Raw genomic sequence first — 14,648 nt, 5'->3', positions numbered from 1 at the left:
AATTTTCTTACATGCTACCACAGTAATGTCTCTTATTATGTGTGATACATAGGCTTCAAGGCCAGAAGGGTTGGTTTTGATTATCTAGTCTTATTTCCTGCATAATACAAATTACAGGCTGTCAGCTAATACATGAGAGACCTCCTCTTTAAGCAGTTTAACGGCTATGAACCTAGGAAATGTATTTTTAGACTTTCTGAAGCCTGCTCTTCTGACTTGGGTCTCAAGGGTATGCCAGCTACATAGAGCAGTATAGGCACATTCTTGCCTCCCAAGGTGGGTAATTAACATGACCTAGATATATGTACATTTCTGAGAATTATATGTACTTATAAAAAGCTATAGGGCTAATATATAGATCAACTAGGTGTTCTGAAAAGGAAAATATTAATAACACTTTTGTATTACTTTTATAACAGCTCAATAAACACAGAACTTTCAAAAACCTGTTTCTTTAACAAGACTATCCATTTTAGGTACAACGCAAGGCATATCTCTCTGATCTACTTTAGAACAATGAATAAATATCAAATACATGTGTTTTCCTGGAAGAGACAGTAAATGACACATAAAAGTGATTTATGGATGCAGACACAGCAGTCATTTTTATTACATATTTGTCATTATAGAAAACTTGAGATAGAAGCATTTCGGAGAGGTAGAAATCATGAAGTATAGCAGCACTGAATGCTTTCAGGGCATTTTGTTTATCTGTGTATGTGCCTACGTCCTGAATGCAGCTACATGTATGTATGTTAAATGTGTATATGCTATTAAAAATTGTTGAGGAATTTGCCCTTTAGAATTGTGAATGACTTACTGTGTTTTACTCTATGTATTCAGTGCTTCTCAATATTTTAAATAGGAATACAGGAATATATCCTTTTCACAGCAGTCTAAACAGCTCCCTTTGCTCTGAGGAGGTATGTAGCAGTAGACTAACACTGGGACTCAGGTGGCTTTACGTATTGTTCAAAGTATAGATTTGCCATAGATCTTTTCCTCTGTCTAATATAGGATGTATGGATATGTATGAACATACCAATTCTATACAGATAAATATGTTGTACGAGAATCATATAAAATTACCAATTTCCAAGTTTACCTTTGTTGCTCCAATCTTGCACTTAGATACTTTTATATGATTCTTTTCTGAAGTCTAAAATTTCTTTCAAACCTTATAATACAGTTACAGTCATGGACAATATCCTTATTGAGTAATTTATTGCAGAGAACTATAGGGCTGAAAAGTCTGCTAAGGACACCAAAAAAAATGAGTTCGTGGCTGACAGCCACAGCTGTATTTACATGTGTTTGAAGGTTCATAATGATGTAAGCACCTTGAGGTATACCTGAAAAATTCATCGCTTGCACAAGTATTCAGGTGAAATAAGAGCACCAGTTCAGTACTTGTACCACTGGGAGTGTTCAGGTATATGAAGATTAAATTAAGATAGAATCAGAATTTTTTGAACTCTCACATCATATTTGTGATGATGTAAACATATACCAGTGTTACAGTTCAATATAATTACACCCAAATAACTCTTCTAAAATTGAAAACTACGTAACAACTAGTCAGTAGTTGCAGTTAATACAAATAATATCAAATATCCATTTAAATGACACATCCATTCATAGTGAAAACAGCATTGTCAAAGAGGCTTTTGGCTCTAAAACTAATTTACGCTTTGTTTTGCACAGGTTCAACAGTAAAACCACAACATTAAGTATCTCATATGCATACAAACATAGTTTTCAAAGGTGATTTGCCTGTACCTGAGCTTGGTGATTTTTTTGAGGGTTTCTTATGGACTTCTGCAAACAGTAAGCAGAGTACCTTGTAAGACCAAGCTGTTAAGCAGAGCCATTAACTGAGAAAATCAAAGGACCAGCTTGTATTTTCAGCAAAATATCTGTGAGGCTCTTTTTCTGAGATGGAAAGCACTTATCTGGCACCTTTTTGATATAACACAAGTTCTTCCTAATAAAGACATTCAGGTTCAATGAAGTGGGAAATCAGGTAAATTATTTCTAATTTTTAATCCTAGAGAGAGATGTTACTGTTGGATGGGAGTGGGGTCACATAATTACCCATGTAGCTGGCATCAGGAATCAATCTCTTAGGGTTTTCAGGTAAGAGTTATGCTTCAGAAGCAGAATATTAATGGTCATTGGAAGGAGGCTTCCTTTCCTTTGGGTGGATACTCCTTCTGAAAATGGGGTAACAGAGGCTCACGACATGAAATGCAGGACAGACCTATCAACTAAGGGTAACTCCAGTGAAAAATTTACGGATTTATACTCACTTACTACTGAATTTTGCTTTCCAGGCGGACTCCCCTCTCTCTGAAGAATAGGCAAAGGCAGATGAAAGGGATTAGACCCAGCTGCTTTTATTTCCTCCCACCCCCAATATAAAGAGGCTGCTCAAATCAATGCTCTTATGCCAACAGTGTCAGGTGTGGTCTACCAGTTACTCCGGCAGCCTCTTGTTATCTGAGGTTGCTTCCACACAGCTTTAGAGAAGGTGCCAGTGAATCAGCCCAGATGTTTCCCTTCTTTAAGGAACAAATGTCTACCTCAAGCAGGCAACAAAATATACCAGAATCTCTAAGTTGCATTAGCAAGTTACAAAAAACAGCCTTTAAATTAAATGGTGTGCTGATCAGAAAATTAGCGTAAAGTGGGTGCCAGCAGAACTCCCTCCAAATATAGCTGATGTAAGTGGGGAAAAAATTACTTCTTTCACTACAGTAAATTAATTCAATAAAGAAATTAAATTGCTTTCCTTTCCTCCCAAGTCTGGACAAAAGATATTTGGATAACAGGTTGGTATGTGTGAAAACCATTAAAAGAATGGTGAAGATGGAATTTCATAGCGAAGTCCATGGTCCATACTCAGTTCCTATGAAAGTTTTCTCCTTTGTGCTCCTGAATTTCCCAGTTCATTGCACAGTTTCTCTGTTCTACTGATACTTAATTGCTCTGGCTGGTCCCTGAAGTGAAGATAGAAATCTACCTTCAACCAATTAAGAATGACAGGGTTACAGCAGTCTTTGAATATCAGGAAAGAGACATATTACTAGTATCAGTGCATATGATATTGTTTAATTAAAAGATTTTAAAGGAGATTGGATAATTCAAACTTTTGTTGTTTCTAAGTAGCTTGGCATATTATTACAGCCATAGAAAATTACTGTAAAGAGTAGGTTAAAAATTTTGTAGGCAGCATTGTTACTTCTACAAGAATAATTGATTCTGATCAGACTATTTAAATATCTTTTAAAATTCTTTTGTGGGGAGTCATTCTTGGTGGAAAAAAATCATTATGATGTGCATTTAGAGAGCATAGTCCACATTTTCAGTTACATCAGTACAATTTTAGGGTGGTTTTCTTAAGAGTTCTTCAAATTGTGAAAAAGTTTACTCCTGAATTTAGTAAGCTTGCATGTAGGCAAATCTTAAGAGATGTTTACTCCTCCTTAGGGCTATGATTTCTTTCCACTTAACTGGTGAAACTCCACTGAGCGTGATTCTGATTTGATTAATGTTAAAGTCAGTTGAGACTTCTGCTATAAGTGAGATGTATAATAATCTCCAATTACTTTTGGTTTTCACTAAAATAATAGAAATTACAGTCTGTTGGGCTGATTTGTTTAGCTGCTCTTGTAGATTTCAAGGACTGAATTTTATCCTAGAAAAATCTTAGCTGTAGTGCAGCCCGAGAGTGAAGCTGTAATCCTTAGTGTCGCTCTAACAATGTATTTGGCTCAGTAATGTCATCAGATATTAAAAGAAGGTGTAATGGAGAAGGTTCCAGGATATTCTACAGGATGTCTAAGGAATACATGTCTCTGAAATATCCATTTTGTTTGAAATGCCTATGAAATTTGTATGAAACTCTCACGGAATTTCATTGTGTAAAAAAGATACAGATCATTGCAGCTTTTAATTCTCATTTGGTATGTATATTTATATATACATAAAAAGAAATATTTGCTTTAAGGAAGAAATGCTTAGTTTTCCTATTTCTTCATTGCTTACCTGCTCAAATTTTTTTTTTAACCTCTTCAGAGTGACAGCTTTACTGTTTCCCATCCTCAATAAATCCCCACCTACTTTTTGGCCTGAAATATATATCTTTCATCTTGAAAGAGCTTTAATATTATTTTGAAAGGCACTCTGTCAGCATACCCATCTTCTGGGGAAATCAATGCTCAGAAGTGGAGCCTACTGTCAAGGAAGCCAAAATCTTAAATATGTACTATCGTATACTAGGATGCTTTCTGGACCCGGAAGAAATCTACACTTCTGCAAATACAACTTTTTTTTTACCTAAAAGCCCTCATAGTTCCACATTTATTTTCTTTCCTCTGAATCCACAGGAGACCTATGACATATATACATATGTATATATGATACACAATAATTTTGAATGACATCAGAATGATTCCGAATATGGTAAATGTTTTATTTTGGTGGTGGAAAGGTGCTAGAACTCATGGCATGGATTGGACATTATCACATGGTGACTTACGTCAGAAAAATAACACTTTTAAAATAAATGTGTTCCCCCTTCTTCATATAGTTTTCTTGATATTTACAGCAGGTCCTTACAATTTCTTTTCATACTGCTGATCAGGAATTAGCTACCTCAGATATAATTTTGGGCATATGTGTCTCAAGACAGAATTTGCATTTCTGGTCCTGATGCTGATGAATTTCTTCTGAGCCATGTACGTCAGACAGAAAACTTCTTCAACAGTCATGTTCTGCTGCATTTTTCTCCTTAGGGAACATTAATTGGTCACATTTCAACACAAAGATGAATCTGCAGCTCCAAATGCCATATTCTAGGCTTGCTAGGTATCACCCACTGAAGTGCAAGTAAATTATTTGCTACAATGCACCACAACTTTTAAATACATAAAGATACCACCCTTCTGATTAAAACATTTAATGTATAGTTCATTATGAACAAAAATTTGAACAGATTAACCATAAAATATAAAGATAGTATAAATATTTATTGGAACATATATGTGTAGGCATAGGTGCATGGGTTACACACAAGAACTTAACTGTAATATTTTTGGTGAACATCAGCCACTATTTAACTATATTTATGAGGCTCTTTAGAAAAAAAAAGTCACTACATAAAAGATATGATGTGTAGTTACTGCTCTTTAGAGCACTTTGAAGAGATTTATATTTAAAGTTCCTTAATTTCTTTAAAAAAGTAATTCTTATTAAAAAAAAAATCAGGTAAATTTTATATAGAATATTTTAAAAATTCTTGTGCTGATCATTTTGTTAATTATACAAGACTGTCAGGATGTTTGGAACCTGTTAAATGGAGGATAAATTTTTCAATGTTATGGATTTGTTCTTTTTTATCAGTAGAAGAAACTATGAGATTGAGCAGGGAAACGTAGGTTATCCATTCTTCTGCTGTAATGTCACTTAGAAATACTTTCAGTTACCTGAGCTTGGCAACCCCATTCTGTGTGAAACTCCTAAATTAACTCAGTTAAATTCTAGCAGTGAGTCTTTCAAATAAGCTGCTATCACCTAGGATATATAACTATGTGAACAAGTACAGAGTCAAGAAAGCCCTCTGTCCATGATTTGTGCTTGCCAGGCAAAAGCCAGCTGCAGTTGAGAAGGCATGTAACTGAATCCATGTCAACAGGGCACCGAGCCAAAAATAATAAGCTGTGCTAGAGCTCAGTGCTGTACCAAAGCATTTACATGGCTTCTGGACTATTGGTGGCTCAGGTCGAGGAAGGCTGGAGGATGCGTGGCTTTCAGACCCACTTTGAAGCAGCACACACAAAAGCAGATGAGGATAGGCTCTTCAACAATCCCGGGAGGATCAGAGAGCGTAAGAGGCCAAAACTATTTTAGTTCTTTGAAAACAGAGCAAAAATGAAAGTCATCACAATAAGATGAATTTGTGGTCGCATTGAGGTTAATGAGTGAATTTCACATAATTCGATGTTAGGGGAGGTTATTGGCACAAGGTAATATTTGTGTTGCATGACACAAGCACTACATAATTACTTAGCTATAACATACCATTTTAATGCTTATGATTGTTTAAAGATTATATTTAAATTACTTCTATTCTTCAGTGCCCTATTTTTCCAGTTGTCAACTGAATTGTGTGATTGATAATTAACAAATTAGTGGTGTCACTTTGGTTTTACAGACACTGTATGATTGCTTGTGCAATACAAAACTTGTCCTCTTTTGGCAAAGAAGTTGACACATATATAAATTGACATTCTGAAGTGTTTCTTCAGCATTTATACACAATATACCAAATACCAGCACATCAAAAGCCTGTAATCTAATACAATAAATTGCAGTTGTACTATCAATCTTTTAGTAGAAACACTTATTGCTCAGCTAGGTATCATTTAATAGTTTGTTATGGACGTGAGTGACTCACATACGGTTTAAAGCTACACATCATCTCTAAAGTAATAGAACAGGAGTATGAACACAGTGTTTAGGTATAGAATGAGTAATATATATAGTCAAAAGTAGGTTGTTTACATAGAAATAAACTATAGGTAAAAATATGTATAGGCTTAAGAGAACTGCAATATTAGAAGGAAGTAACACATGTCACTTGATCTTATAGTAACTGAATTACAAATCCCTTTCATTGCTCATCAAAGGAAAATGAAAAGGAGGAGGGGAATTTTTTTGAAAAAATAAAGAAACTGAGTGTTTTACATTAGTTGCCATGTAATCTTAGTTGTGTTTACTATTCATCACAAAGTAATTCTGCGTGGGAAATCCGAGAGGTATTAACTTTTGACGAGGCCTATAGGTGGAAATGGTAGTTTTATTAGACCTAGAATAGTTGGAGAAAGCAGACAAAATTTGTTTGGGCACAAATTTGTTTTGGGAAAACAAATCCTTTTTGATGTCTGTTATGAGCAGCAGACTTCAAGGTTTGCTTCAAATTCAAACAACTGCTCTGAGTAGCATATTCAAGTAATCTAATAAAAACATGAACCCCACTTACAAAACTTACCTTGCCTATGTCTTTTCATCACCACAGCTGTGACAACTCTACTGCTAAAGTTGTATACAGGTAGGGAAAAAAAAGGAATTCCTAAGTATTTCTGGATGCTTATCAGAAAATAAATGAATGCCAGTACAACTAAAAGCTTGTGGCTCTTCCTAGAATTAGGCTTAGCATCTACAAAGAGTAATGGATCAGGAAACAAGTTTTGTATAGCTCTAAAGTTAGGATACAAACTTCTATATAGGCTCTCGGCTTTATGTTATATCCTCCTTTATGTCAGCTGGTTTTGTACATAGATCAAGTTATATGACCTTGAGTACTGACAGATGTCTCAGCACTCTGACAACTTCTGAGCTTTGCTTCTGCCTTTCTCTAAGGGACAGTGACAGCTGTTTTAATATTGATAAAGCTTCAATAAAATCTTTGTGGGGAAATTATCCAGAGTATCCCAATTTATATTTACAACTAAATGACAAAGAGCAGCTGCGTCTAGAGAGATCGTACTGGATTTTGTATTGCTTGCCCACTTGGAAAGGCTGCCTCACCCCTCCTTCCCCTCTCAACACCAGGTCCCTGCCCTGTCAACATCCTGTCCTAATTCTGAAGGTACATTGGTTTTTTTCCCTTTTCCAGTGTCCCAAAGAATAGCTACACAATTAAAGAAGATGGTGATACTTCAGCCATTTATAGTCTTCAGGGCAAATTACATAGTAAAGCTTCTTAGAAGTTTTTTATTGCTTCTACTTCCAAAATAAGATAAATTCATTATATAAGCTCTCAGAATTTTGCAACCACTTTTGTTACTGACCTTACCTTCCTCTAAAGGAATTGAACTTACAATGAAAGATTGAAATAGGTGCAAATGAACTAAATGCTGAGCTCCTCTTTTGTCCCTTTGCTCCTTTCCAGCACCCTCCTGCTTTATTATATTCTCATGTATTACGAATATGTGTTATCACAACTGTTTCAAGGTCACATGTTTCAACAGCTAATATTAGCATAGTTTCTATAAAATGTCAATAAAATGAGGCCATTTTCTCCTGGTTGAGGATATGGTTCGATGTCGAGGGGTATTTTCCATTACAAGCAACTGGAGTTTGTATACATATAAACCCTTTCCATCCATTTGAACAAATATACACCATTGTATTTGCAGAAGAATTATTGTGATTATCAAAACATAGTAATCAGTATTCCCATATAAACTGGATAAATCTAATAAAAAATTAAAATGCGAAAAGAAAAATGTAGTCAAATGATTAGATGTCTGGTCACTGGTTTTAAACTATGTCACATGGCACAGCATTAAACATTAAATGTAGCTAATATATCCAAGGTCATTTTTTTGTGAATATAATTGTTAAACCTTTTAAAATAAAAATATTACTGTCTAACTATTGCACAATACTTGCAAAGTTTTTGTTTTGCTAAAATCTACTTTCCAGATCAACTACTAATCATATATTAATAATATTTATGTTTTCATCCTTTTATACAAAAAGACCTTCAGTGTTGTACATATTACGTCATGTATTCTGTGTATAGAATAATCTAGAAAAAGAATTCCTTAATATTGATAAAAATTATATATAACATCAAGGTTCAGTTACTATAAAATGTCATTTTAAGGTAACTCCACCCAAGACATGTACCGTTAAGGAATAAGATAGTAATAATAAGTAATAAGGAAGTCATACATACAAGGTACTGTTAAGAAAAACACAACAAGGATCAGCCATCCAACAAACAAAACAATCCTACAAAATAAAAAAATCAGTAGACCATTTTTCATTCTACTTGCTTAAAACTTTTCCTAAGCAAGAAGATTTACAGCTCCAGAACACACGTAACCCTTTAAACAGTATCCCACCTATAACCAGGTACACAGTCTCTCCAGAGAGTCTGATATGAAGAGGAATGAGACACTACAGGTTTGCAATTACAGTCTTTACATCACATGAACTTTCTAGGTGTGGAAACACTAAATCAGCCAAGGCACCAAGGAACCTGGAAGATGATTGTTTCTAATTTAACTACTTAGCAAGTATGACCATGCAGATTGGATGTCTGATTTATACCAAGAGTAGGCACACCCTGACAAATGCTTAAGATGAATAGAACTGTATTATGTATCATATGTAACACAGTTTTAATGGCTTTTAATGACCAGCTTCTTATCATTAAAAAATATTTACATGATGTCTGTGAAAAGTATCCTCGTAGCAAAGCCTGGTGTTTATTTATACAGGAAAGGTCTTGACCCTACTGCACATGTTCCCTCCAGGAGAAAGAAAGTAAACATGGCTGGTATTCTTTACAGAAAGAAACAAAAAAGAGTAAAAAATTCTGAAATAAAACCCACACTTCTCTTTGGTGTTCATTCTTCCTCGTTCCTTTGTCCAATTCTTGTCTCAGATATAATCAAAGTGATTAATATACAAGGAAAATCTCAGGGCAAATGTGATCACCTGATAGCAGAGACTTGCTGAAGTCAGTGCTATTCAGATTTAAAACTTACATCAAGCTGTGGACTCGCCCTGGACAGATTATCTCCAGAGAGTCTCTGTTGAATAACATCATGGTTTTTGCTGTGCCTGGTGGTTTAGACTACAATTCTTTGAGAACAGAAAAATGCATACCTTAAAACGTGGCTGTTATTTCATCCTGAATGCTTTCTATAACTGTAGCCTCCTTTATCATTGCCAAAGCTTTACATCTCTCACAAAACCAGGAGACAAACTTTTAAAAAGGTCAGCCTGTACTTTAGGATACTTCTCCTTACCTTGATATCCATGAAATATTTACTTTAAAAATATACCTACCTCATGTTATCAGTGCAAAAAGATTTACATTTATTTGCATTACTTATACATACATTAAAGTATACTGATGGCATTAAAAAATAAAGAAAATCATGTAATACCTTTACTTTTACCTATGGATTTGGTGAAATGGTTCCATGAAGAAAGCATTTCCAGACAAAAAGAGAATAAAGAAGAGGAGAGAAACAACAGTAAGAGTCATGAGTATATGTAAATGCAATAGTATCTGAACATGAAGAGACAAAGTATAAGGTAAGTGTCTGGAGACAAATGGAGATGCAATCAGTGTCATATTAGGGATTTAGTTTATTTTTTTTCCAATCATGTACATGCAGAGAAACACAGAAATAACCCATGCTTAGATAAGAAAGAGTGACACAAAAGTAACATGGACAATGGGTTAGGAGGAAAAAAATGACTGATTTCATTAGGTTGCAAAACTGTACTCTCAGCATTCCAGAAGCCAGGAGCAGGTGCTTTCTGCACATTTCCAATCAGCCATGCATTAATGTAAATGGACTCTTCAATGTGTACAATGTGACAAGCTGAGTATCTTCCTTCAGGAGCTATCTGAAGAATGCTCTTGTGCTTCGTTTATCTGTTACAGAATCACCCGTAATTGTATTTTCTGATAAATACATGAAATTTTCTTAATCACCTTCTTATTTCTCTCACCTCTTTTCAGTTATTATATTGCAAGATGGGGAGTTGAGGAGGCAGGAAGGACAAAAGCTTACGGAGCAAACAAAAAAAAAAATTATAATGAAATAAGAAAAGATGTGACTAAAACCATGTGTTTATTTGCAGCCAAAGACAGCTTTCAAGCATTTGCCCATCGTTTGCAGTGATGGATTCAAAGCAGCTACAGAACAAGAAGAAACAATGAAAGCAGAGTGGAAAAGGAACAGAGCCCATACCTTGGTCGCCCATCATCAGGTGCGCCAGACCTTGAAGGGAAACAAGAGCACAGTCAGCAATGAACAAGGGAGCACGGGAAGGTGGTGTTGTCACAGTGACAAAAATGTTTTGTGACAGGCATCTGTTTCCTATGAGATGTCTGTATCACAGAGGGAAATCAAAGAGCATTTTTCAACCACTGGTTGGAATGCTGTGGGCTACGAGTAACAGAACTGCAATTCAAACACTGGGTGCTGTTTTATTGTGTATTTCTTCTGTGCAGTAGTTGGGATGACAGAAAATAATAAAATGCTTTCAAATCCAACCAATTCCTTTAATATTCCATCTGTCTTTATCGTATTTTGATTATATTGCTTTGAACACTTTGCTGGGAGGACTTCCTGTCCTCTACATGTGAAATGACATTAAAAACCTGGAGAAGTGTAAACCTGAAAAATGGGCTGGGTCTGATCTTTTTCCCCTCATAAAAATGAGCATTTCAGGTAATTAAATAAAATTTCTTCATCACATTGAAATGATAATGCAAGGGATGTCTCCTTATTTGTGTGAAACGTGACAGTAGAATGAATTTGTTCCAGAGAAGGCAAATTATTACATATGCAATATAAAATACATAGCAATAAAGAAAATTTAAGTGACAGCTTCTGAAGCTACTTCATAAATCTGTGAGAAATAGATTTTGCTTTATATTTGTATTGTGAGATGAAATCCAATCATACCCGTATAAGTCTAGTGACATTTCAAAACAGATGTCCATAATAATAATCATTCAACCAGAGCCAGATTTCGTTACTCTTTAACCAAAAATATTCAGCTATTTTAATTCATGATAATAAAATTATACTTATATTTTCACTGAGAATGATGTGATGTAGGGAGAATGTTTTTCTAGAAATATGAAGGTTTTTCACATTTTATGTCTGGTATAAAAAAACAGGCTTATTCTTGTTGAACTTAGCTGTTTTAGGATCCATTTTAGAAGTTATTAATTGCTCATGTGTTAAATGTGCTCCTCTTCTCCAACAACTACAAGAAGTGATACATTTTCTTATTTGCAATTAATTAAAATTAATTCACACAAAGAAGGTGTGCAATAAAATATCCTGCTCTTTACTGGAAAGCAGACTTCCTAGAGAGTTCCTGTGATTTCTAATTCACAAAGAAAATTAGGTGCACAAATGACTCAAAGTACTTGGGGAGAGTTCAAAGAAGATACTCCCGGCTGCAATCAGTCTTAAAGGATTCGTATCTTACCAGTTCCAAATCTCAAGTGATGTTCCAAATAGACTAACAATGGTTATGCTGAATTAGTGCTTTTCCATGTCACCCTTTTTAGATGCGCAGTTAACCTGAAGGGCCTGATGTGCCCATCTCGTGTGCAGTAGATTCTGTTTCCAAATACAGTGCCTTGCAGCTGGTGGGATTACCTGGGGTTTACAGCCATGTAAGTGAAAGCTGAGTGTGATCCTGAAGGGATGCCTACGTAAGCATTGCTTGGGAAACATCACACAGCTGTGCCGTAGTTCGCAGCTTGTGAAAGAGAGTGGAAATGTTTTCACATGTTTTTTCCCTGCAAGTGTTGCTGCAAGAGAGGCATGCTGAATTCAGAAAGTATAAAGACCCACAGTCAAGCTTCATTCTTTTAATGTGGAATGTCCTTGCTTGGATCCCTTGCTGCATGGATTTCTGGAAGTATTAGTCTCCTAATGTGATTATTTAACTTATCTGTTGGCTTCTAACTTTTTCTGTTGGCAAATACAGTAAGAAATCTCAGACTTTTGACTTGGCCCTATCTGTATTCAATAGAGGGAAGATGAAACTAGTTGAATGTTACATGTTTTTCTTTAATAAAATTGTGACTTTTCAGCAGCTACTTTGTGAGCTCTTTCAGATCTTAGAAGCTACAGAGCAAATCGCTGTTATGTCTCCTAGGGGAATGCAAAGAAGGTAATCATATTTAAAATAGCTTGCATTTAAATATGATCTTTATTGCTATAAGGGCCTAAACAAAAGGCTTAGATTCAGGAGACTACCACTGCTTGATAGGTACTATTTTTGCTAAAATGATACATGAGATTGGTCAGTTGTAAGTACATGATTCTTAAATAATTTGAAAAAACATAAATTGCAGAAGTGCCTCTTGAAAACATCATAGAAACCACTTGAATTTTAAGAGTCACTTACAGTGCTGTTCAACTAAAAAAGGAACTCAAGCGAATGTAAAAAACCCACGCTGCTCAAACCAAACATTTATCAATTAAAAAATTTAGTCCTCAAGACACTATTTTGTTTGACTCTGTATGTTACTTTATTTGTGAAGCAGTAAGGTTACTTATACTTACTTGCTAAAAGCACATAATGATACTTACCTTATTTTCTATTTTTGCAATCTATGGATGAAGGCTATGGAAGAGTGAAGAATTACTATTACTGTACCTGTGCAATCCACAGAGTGGTTTAAAATGATACAGATAAATCTATCATGACAGTAATCACTGCTAGATTTTAAAAATGACGGTCTGCTTATAATAGAGAATACCACAATGGATAGTCATGGAAAGTTCTAGCCTTAACTAGCCATGTATAGGCATACCATACATTGAAAATACTCATTTGTGCACCATTACTTCATGTGGAATGATAAAAGCCTTTTCTTTGTGAGTTAGGAATTCAAGATTTAGTAGGAATGCCTCATGTGTGATTCACTCCATCTTTATACTGAACTTGGTTCTGAGTGGAGAGAGTAAAGGGGCACAGGATGGGAGAGTGGAAGCGGCTATGAAGATAGGCTATTTTAATAATTTCGTGTGTGAGTTCCATGCAGAGCACAGGCCAAAACAAAATTTAAACATGGTAAACCTGCAGTGAACATGTTCAACCCTAGCACAATTTTAGTAAAATGAATAAAATGTACCCTTTTCATACCAGCAATATATACAAAATTAACTCTGTGAATACTAAATCCTTCTGTTTTCTTATGTAGCCTAACTTACAGAGATGCTCAGATAGCACAGAAATCAAAGACGAAAAATTATAGTTCTATTTCCAAACTGTGCTTTGGATACACCATTCTATGCTTCCATTCTTTACATCCACATCCCTTGTAACTTTAATGTATGCATAAGTATACAGACCTGGGTTGGAATAAATTTAAGGTTGCGCCGTCAAGAATTAGATTCAGGTAAAGTCTGGATTAACTGTTATCCAGGCTTTATCTTGTACTGCTGTGCATAAATGAATACGTGAAATGAAATTGAACCTCCTTATCTAGTTATACTGATCCTAATTCACATTTGAGACTCATGTTGACACCAGTAAGAGTTTTATGCACAGATCAAATATAAGATTAGGTACTTATTTCCAGGCTTTTATGTTTTTCTGTTAGAATTCCTGTCCTAGTGTTGTTGAATACATTTTGATTTCACAATAAAAAGGATATTGTATTGATATGTATGTGCGTGACTGCACACGATTAAAGCATCTGAATTGTTTAAATTTTCTTTCTCCTACTGGTAACATATATTTTAATAAAATTGCACAGCATCATGTATGTGCTAAATCTGAGCACCTCTCTTTGCCCTTGAATACAGTAGCATAGAGGAATGCAGTATCGATACTTCTAGGCTTTTTTAGAAAATTGGGACTGAACAGGCAGGCAGTGGCCCATGGTGACTTGAATCCTGAATGAACTCAGGCCCCCAAGTGGGGCCACTACAGGACCCTGGGTCAGAGCTGTGCCAGGGCAGTCACTTTGCATATGAGTTAGCTTACAAAGTCCTTGATTTAAAAATAGGTTCAAAAGCATTGGAAAAAATAAAAGTTATTGCTTGGTTTAGATAGATAAACTAGTTTTTCAAATAGAT

The 14,648-nt window shown here is 35.2% G+C and overlaps 1 protein-coding gene across 4 annotated transcripts in view; it reads right to left on the bottom strand.

Annotated features, from left to right (window-relative positions):
- The window catches only part of NRXN1 (neurexin 1), a 718,668-nt gene that overhangs the window by 621,507 nt on the left and 82,513 nt on the right, over positions 1 to 14,648 (bottom strand). For 2 of the 4 annotated variants that reach the window (XM_075042422.1, XM_075042423.1), the window contains one exon: positions 10,785 to 10,814. In XM_075042422.1, the coding sequence (XP_074898523.1) occupies positions 10,785 to 10,814 (30 nt within the window). Of the gene's footprint in view, positions 1 to 8,705; positions 9,981 to 10,134; positions 10,815 to 14,648 lie in introns of those variants that run through there. The other 2 variants (XM_075042426.1, XM_075042425.1) reach the window with 2 other exon arrangements.

Source organism: Buteo buteo, chromosome 12, assembly GCF_964188355.1.
Source record: "Buteo buteo chromosome 12, bButBut1.hap1.1, whole genome shotgun sequence".
In the NCBI taxonomy this organism is placed as follows: domain Eukaryota; kingdom Metazoa; phylum Chordata; class Aves; order Accipitriformes; family Accipitridae; genus Buteo; species Buteo buteo.
Note: the sequence above shows the minus strand (reverse complement) of the source record. Positions and strands in the feature narration are given on the sequence as shown.